The sequence below is a fragment of the Oncorhynchus mykiss genome, chromosome 19 (genome assembly GCF_013265735.2).
Source record: "Oncorhynchus mykiss isolate Arlee chromosome 19, USDA_OmykA_1.1, whole genome shotgun sequence".
In the NCBI taxonomy this organism is placed as follows: domain Eukaryota; kingdom Metazoa; phylum Chordata; class Actinopteri; order Salmoniformes; family Salmonidae; genus Oncorhynchus; species Oncorhynchus mykiss.
The window spans coordinates 133,735-140,800 of NC_048583.1; the positions used below are offsets into that span (position 1 = coordinate 133,735).

General features: G+C 45.0%; 1 protein-coding gene across 3 annotated transcripts; it reads right to left on the reverse strand.

The window, feature by feature from the left end:
• Positions 1-33: 33 nt before the first annotated feature.
• On the reverse strand, positions 34-6,623 carry LOC110534582 (polyadenylate-binding protein-interacting protein 2B). Of its 3 annotated transcripts, none has more exons than XM_021619493.2 (4): positions 6,463-6,623; positions 5,112-5,278; positions 1,827-2,000; positions 34-1,014 (listed from the first exon to the last, which is right to left on the reverse strand). In XM_021619493.2, exons 1-4 carry the CDS (start codon positions 6,467-6,469, stop codon positions 958-960), a joined length of 405 nt encoding a protein of 134 aa, XP_021475168.1. In that variant the 5' UTR covers positions 6,470-6,623; the 3' UTR covers positions 34-957. The 3 variants fall into 3 exon arrangements, with proteins under 3 accessions (XP_021475168.1, XP_021475167.1, XP_036809785.1); XM_021619492.2 differs by lacking the exon at positions 6,463-6,623 and adding an exon at positions 6,260-6,287; XM_036953890.1 differs by lacking the exon at positions 6,463-6,623 and adding an exon at positions 5,524-5,554.
• Positions 6,624-7,066: the final 443 nt, after the last annotated feature.

Consider the following 7,066-nt stretch of genomic DNA (forward strand, 5'->3'; position numbering starts at 1 on the left):
CCTGTATATAAAACAATGAACAAGACACCAAAGTCCCAGAGGGTACCTGATCTTTATTCCATCATACTTTGTCCTCGTTTGTTAATGCAAGTCGCACACTGTGACAGGATTTCAACTCAAGTTTTTACATATCAACCAAACGAAAAAAGGAAATTGTTGCCATGGAAATCCCTCGCAGGTCAGCTACGCCCCCGCAGCCAAATCTCATCCAATCCTTCTGTACACTGCAGTCTGTCCATCTTTCGCCAAGCCTACTTCGCCCTACACACTACCTACCCTAAAACCAGCCTCCGAGGAAAAGAAAAACACCCAGAAAAGAGAAAAGACAAAAAAAGGAAACTGCAACAATGATCAGGGGAGAGACAAATCTCCAGCCACGATCACCATGACGACAGACTCACACGGCTGCACTTGAGATTGAGGAGAAAGAACAAAAATAAACACCAAACTTTCTACGCAGATCTGACCTCCAGTTCTGCCGTCTGTCCAATAAGAACATCTTATACTGATGGCCCCTCCCATTCTGTCCAATAGGATTATTTTATACTGATATGGCCCCTGCCCACCCTTCTCCCATCACTGCCCCTTGCCTAGTTAACCACATAGGAACAAAACGGAAATAAAAGGTTGCGTTCCCCTACTCAGACGGTGCTGACGCATTCCAGATCTTACAACTCCTGAATAGGTATTTTATTTATAACCCTAACCACATGTCATAGCAATCTGGTGCCCGACGGCACAGTAGATGACTTGGCACGTAACCATAGGTTGATGCATGCAACGTCTGAGCAGAGGAATGCGACCAAAAGCTTATTGAAGAGTATACCCCAGCCCACCCTCCAACCCCACCCCATGTACCCCACACAGCCCAAAAGCAGGCGAGTGCAAGGGTGTCTGCTGGGAAGCCAGCAGTCACAAAGAGTCTTTATGAGGGTTCCCCCTACTGGCGGGAGGACCCTAGTATTTCATTCCCGGAACAAACTCCTTCGCCTCTGGGTTCAAGCTGCTCTTGCGCTGTAAAAAGAGAGGAGAGATTTAGTATAGGAGCATACAAAAAAGGACCCAGACCTGTATGAACAGGTCAAAATAACAGGCCCTCAACATTAAAAACAGACAAGAGGAGACGGTTCGGATTGTAACACGCACCACAGGATAGTTTCTCCAGCTGATGGTCGGTTCTCCGCCAGATTAACCCTAGTCCCAGACTAAAAACCTATTTTAATGGAGAATTTCCTTTCAGCATGGTCTTTAGTCTAGGACTAGGCTTAATATTTTTTGGGGAAACTGGGCCAAAGAGTAGGAGCGGTATCGTGTGTGCTCAAACAACTGGAGAAGATGGGCTACCTACGGTATATAGGTACTGAATGTGGATAACGCTGGAGAAGATGGGCTACCTACGGTATCTAGGTACTGAATGTGGATAACGCTGGAGAAGATGGGCTACCTACGGTATCTAGGTACTGAATGTGGATAACGCTGGAGAAGATGGGCTACCTACGGTATATAGGTACTGAATGTGGATAACGCTGGAGAAGATGGGCTACCTACGGTATCTAGGTACTGAATGTGGATAACGCTCCACAGCTAATACTTTTCAGGCTTTTAACTTTCAGGTTAACTCTAAGGGACAAAATATGAATCCTTGTCCTGGACTGAATAAAGAATCTCCGTCGAACATGCTTTTTAGTTCAGGATTCAACTTTGTGTCTGGGAAACTGGCCCTATAAATATAGTGACGTTTTGGTCGACGACGCTCAGACATGCTGCTCGTGTAGAGAGACAGATTGTGACACATTCTGACGGACAAACATTCTGACAGGACTTACCGCGAGTTCATCTGCGTTGCCATTGGAGACAGATAGCCCGTTGAGCTGTTGCTGAATCTGCCCCACCCCAGGGGCAAGGTCTCTGGCGGGGATGAACCAATCCTGATCCTCCTCTTCCAGCATTTCCTGGAAACAGCGTTCTAAGAACTCCTGTTCCAGAAGCTCCTCCTCCACCTGGGATGACCACACAATAGGGGAAGAATAGGGCTGGATTACAATCAGCAGTAGATTATTATTTCTTAATGTCTTTCCTCATGTCCTCTATCCTTGCCTCCTTCTCAAAGCACTGGAGGGCAGCCCAGGTTCGAGGGGAGTGTACAAAACATTAAGAACAGCATTCATTTGCCTGGGCAGGGGCTTTACAAGGTGTCCAAAGTGTTCCACAGGTATGCAGGCCCATGTGGACCACAATGCTCCAACGTAATATGGGTTCTACTTAATTTTACACCATTTGAGATAGAGACTAGCCTTTTCTTTGCTTTAAAGCTGGAAGCATGACTGTCAGAAATCCGTTTTCCCCCTCTGGCACTGCTGAGTGACAACTTGCAAAGCCTACTCAGATTGGCCTATGCTGCTGGTTACACCAGGGATGAAGAGACAATGTATCAACTTTGCTCACTCTGCGGGCTGCTCCAATGTAACAGAAGACTGATAAGCGTCTACATCCCTGATCGCCTGCTAATTTATATTTTAAAAATGGACGGAAAAAAATAGATGTGCAGGAAGAGCGGACGAAGAGAAGCAGGTGAGTGACGGCTGGAAGGGGATGTGGGCCATGCGGCTTGTTGATCAGAGCTGATATGAACATTATCGGACCCGCCGCATATAAGGACCGGCGAATACAATAAACTATTTGAGATAAAAACTCAGCAAAAAAAGAAAACTGTCCTCTCACTGTCAACTGCGGTTATTTTCAGCAACCTTAACATGTGTAAATATTTGTATGAACATAAGATTCGACAAAAACTGAACAAGTTCCACAGACATGTGACTAACAGAAATTGAATAATGTGTCCCAGAACAAAGGGGGGTCAAAATCAACAGTCACTATCTGGTGTGGCCACCAGCTGCATTAAGTACGGCAGTGCATCTCCTCCTCATGGACTGCACCAGATTTGCCAGTTCTTGCTGTGAGATGTTACCCCACTCTTCCACCAAGGCACCTGCAAGTTCCCAGACATTTCTGGGGGGGGAATGGCCCTAGCCCTCACCCTCCGGTTAAACAGGTCCCAGACGTGCTCAATGGGATTGAGATCCGGGCTCTTCGCTGGCCAAGGCAGAACACTGACATTCCTGTCTTACAGGAAATCATGCACAGAACAAGCAGTGTAGCTGGTGGCATTATCATGCTGGAGGGTCATGTCAGGATGAGCCTGCAGGAAGGGTACCACATGAGGGAGGATGTCTTCCCTGTAACGCACAGCGTTGAGATTGTCTGCAATGACAACAAGCTAGGTCCGATAATGCTGTGACACACCGCCCCAGACCATGATGGACCCTCCACCTCCAAATCAATCCCGCTCCAGAGTACAGGCCTCGGTGCAATGCTCAATCCTTCGACGATAAACGCAAAACTGACTGTCACCCCTGGTGAGACAAAACAGCGACTTGTCAGTGAAGAGCACTTTTTGCCAGTCCTGTCTGGTCCAGCAATGGTGGGTTTGTACCCATAGGCAACGTTGTTGCTGGTGATGTCTGGTGAGGACCTGCCTTACAACAGGCCTACAAGCCCTCAGTCCAGCCTCTCTCAGCCTGTTGCGGACAGTCTGAGCACTGATTGGGGGGATTGTGCGTTCCTGGTGTAACTAAGGCAGTTGTTGCTATCCTGTACCTGTCCTGCAGGTGTGATGTTCAGATGTACCGATCCTGTGCAGGTGTTGTTACACGTGGTCTGCCACTGCGAAGACAATCAGCTGTTCGTCCTGTCTCCCTGTAACGCTGTCTTAGGTGTCTCACAGTACGGACATTGCAATTTATTGCCCTGGCCACATCTGCAGTCCTCATGCCTCCTTGCAGCATGCCTAAGGCACGTCCACGCAGATGAGCAGGGACCCTGGGCATCTTTCTTTTGGCCGATTTTTTCAGAGTCAGTAGAAAAGCCTCTTTAGTGTCCTAAGTTTTCATAACTGTGACCTTAATTACCCACCGTCTGTAAGCTGTTAGTGTATTAACGACCGTTCCACAGGTGCATGTTCATAATTTTTTTATGGTTCATTGAACAAGCATGGGAAACAGTGTTTAAACCCTTTACAATGAAGATCTGTGAAGTTATTTGGATTTTTACAAATTATCTTTGAAAGATATTGTCCTGAAAAAGGGACGTGTCTTATTTTTGCTGAGTTATATTTTTTTTACTACTGAAATTATTAAGAAAACTGACAGGTGCCAGTTGGTTCTTTAGATCAGTCGGGCCGAAAAATGTGGTATTATCATATGAAACAGTCATACGGTATTCTAAAAATGTTGGTGTCATAAGTATCATGACGTTTTGGTACCGTGGTACTGGTATATAACACTACTCTGAATGGCACACATAAACAATCTGTCTCAATAGTCTCAAACTTCAAAACCCCTTATTTAAGCCGTCTCCTCCCCTTCATCTACACTTATTGAAGGGGAATTAACAAGTTAAATCAATAAGGGATCATAGCTTTCACCTGGTCAGTCTATGTCATGACAGTGCATGTCAGAGTAGAAACTATAGCATGAAGTCCAAGGAACTGTCCGTAGATCTCCAAGATAAAATTGTGATGAGGCATATATCTGGGGAAGGGAATATGGAACTACCCAGACTCTGCCTAGAGCTGGCCGTTCGACCAAACTGAACAACCGGGCAAGAAGGGAGAACCTGCCAGAAGCACAACAGTCTCTACAGCACTTCACCAAGTTGGGCTTTATGGGAGAGTGGCACATGACAGCATGGCTGGAGTTTGCAAAAAGGCATGTGAAAGACAGAGCACAAGGCAAACAATTCTGTGGTCTGATGGGAAAAATGTAACTCTTTGGCTGCCGCTCCCCATCTAACTTAACAGAGCTTGAGAAAACCTGCAAGGAAGAGTGAACATGCCCCTTGATCCTGAGAGTAGAGTAACCTGATCCTAGATCTGTGTACAATGCCAGGCAATATCTATCCAGGGCAACATTCCTCACCTTTTAGTGTGTGTGTGGTCTGTACATCTGTGTGGGTGTCCCTCTGTCTATCACCGAGTCAGTATGTCTGTGTGTGCACCTGTGTGCATACGTACATGTGTATGTACATAAAGAGTGGTCCTAAAAATCACTGACCTGTCTGTTGTAATCCTCCTCGTTCTCCATCCACATGTAGTCAGCGAAGGGGTTGTTGTTGTTGCCCACCTCTCCCTCCTTGTGCCCGTTGGCCACGTTCTCTTTCCCGGGGGCACTGCTGCCGCCTGGTGTTTTCGCCATCTCAGGACTGTTCATCTCCGCAGGCTCTGTAGGGTTAACGATTTCACACATGCATAAATGGCAACCCACTTTAAAATGAGGCAAATGGCTTTCAAATTGAGCGTAAAGCTCAGCTTGGGTAAACTGAATAAATTACGTGTTTAATAAACACTACGGTCAAAAAACGTAGCTAAAACATAAGAGTAGAAAGTTAAACCGTTATCTACCCACACATGAACAAATGTATATTGCCAAAACGCAAATAAAGTCCATACTTCATTATTTTACTTACTACTTGCTAGTGTCATACTAGTTAAAGTAGACCAAGAGTAGCGAGTCAGTGGCTGCGCTTACAGCTGACGTGGAGACAATTACTAGCTAGCCAGTTCCTACCGTTATAACTCAACAATACCTAGCTAACGCGTTACCTGTATCGTCAGCATTGAAGGATGCACATGTCACGAGAAAAAAAAGTGATGACAAACCCCACATGGAGTGAGGCCTACCTGCGTGTCACAGCTGCAACAAGCCAGCCAGACAATTAGCTAACTGGAGTAACGTTAGTTACAGCTAACATTACCGTTCATTGCAACACAAATCCTATTTTGAGTATTGGCAGTTTGCTAGTGAGCTAGTTACAGTAGCTAGCTTACTAGTTGGTAAACAATGTTAGCTAACTACGTAGCTAGCGAACTCAGAAAACTAGCACGGACTAGCTAACTAGATAGCCAACTTAAGCAGCCTGAAAATAATTTGTGATAAAAAAAAAAGGTTGTAGTTTCGACTAAATTTACTATAGCCATCAAGTCATTGATTAAACGAGTTATTTAAGTCAGCATTCACTAGATAACTAACACATCGTGCAATCACCCTATGAAAAAGGCTTTGGCATACTAACGTTACTAGCGAGCAAGAAAGCTACTTGGCTAGCGAGCTTGCTAACTAACTTGAAATATATAAAAACACGCATATTGGATCAATCTTGGCTAGCAAGCTGTTTTTGATGTACAGACTGAATGTTACGTCACCTGGAACTAGCATAGCCTTCTTACTACCTTGGATTGTCTTTATAGCTAGCTATAAAACTGTTAGCAGGTAGCTAGCTGGTAGTGGTAGAAACAAGCTAAATCAAACTTAGCTCGAAGGCTAACAGCGTGACATGCACACACGATTCAGGTCAAATTGTATCTGGAATGCACAGCAGCCAGTAGCGCAACAAAAACGTAGCTACCTGGCATCGTTGGATAAATATTTAAAGACCACTCGATATATCTTCAATGTTTGACAGGGCAATTCGTCGACTTTACAGCTAATTTGCTATCAAGCTAGCCAACCCACTACATTCCATCAAGACGCTCACGGGGGACTTCCGTTTCGTCGTTAAGTTCCCCCAGCCCGCTATATCAGTCGTCATATACCTACCTCAGCGCATCAACTGAGAGGTTGATGTCATGGGCATGCGATTATTTTTCTTTTTCTTTATTTTTTATTTAACCTTTATTTAACTAGGCAAGTCAGTTAAGAACAAATTCTTATTTACAATGACTGCCTACCAAAAGGCCCCTGCGGGGACGGGGCCTGGGATTGAATAATAATAATAAATACAATATTAATATAGGTCAAAACACACATCACAACAAGAGAGACAATACAACACTACACAAAGAGAGACATAAGACAACATAGAAAGGCAGCAACACATGACACACAACAAAACATGGTACAAACTGAAAAGAGCAGCGACCCAGGGATGTGTGTGCTTTGGGGACCTTTAACAGAATGTGACTGGCAGAACAGGTGTTCTGAACAGAAGATGAGGGATGCAGTAGATATCT

Excerpts from the sequence above, each read along its gene's own strand:
- LOC110534582 (XM_036953890.1), bottom strand. Across the intron at positions 2,001-5,111 it reads AGGAGGATTACAACAGACAG|GTGGAGGAGGAGCTTCTGGA; the intron begins GTCAGTGATTTT and ends TGGTCATCCCAG. Across the intron at positions 1,015-1,826 it reads GCAACGCAGATGAACTCGCG|CGCAAGAGCAGCTTGAACCC; the intron begins GTAAGTCCTGTC and ends CTCTTTTTACAG.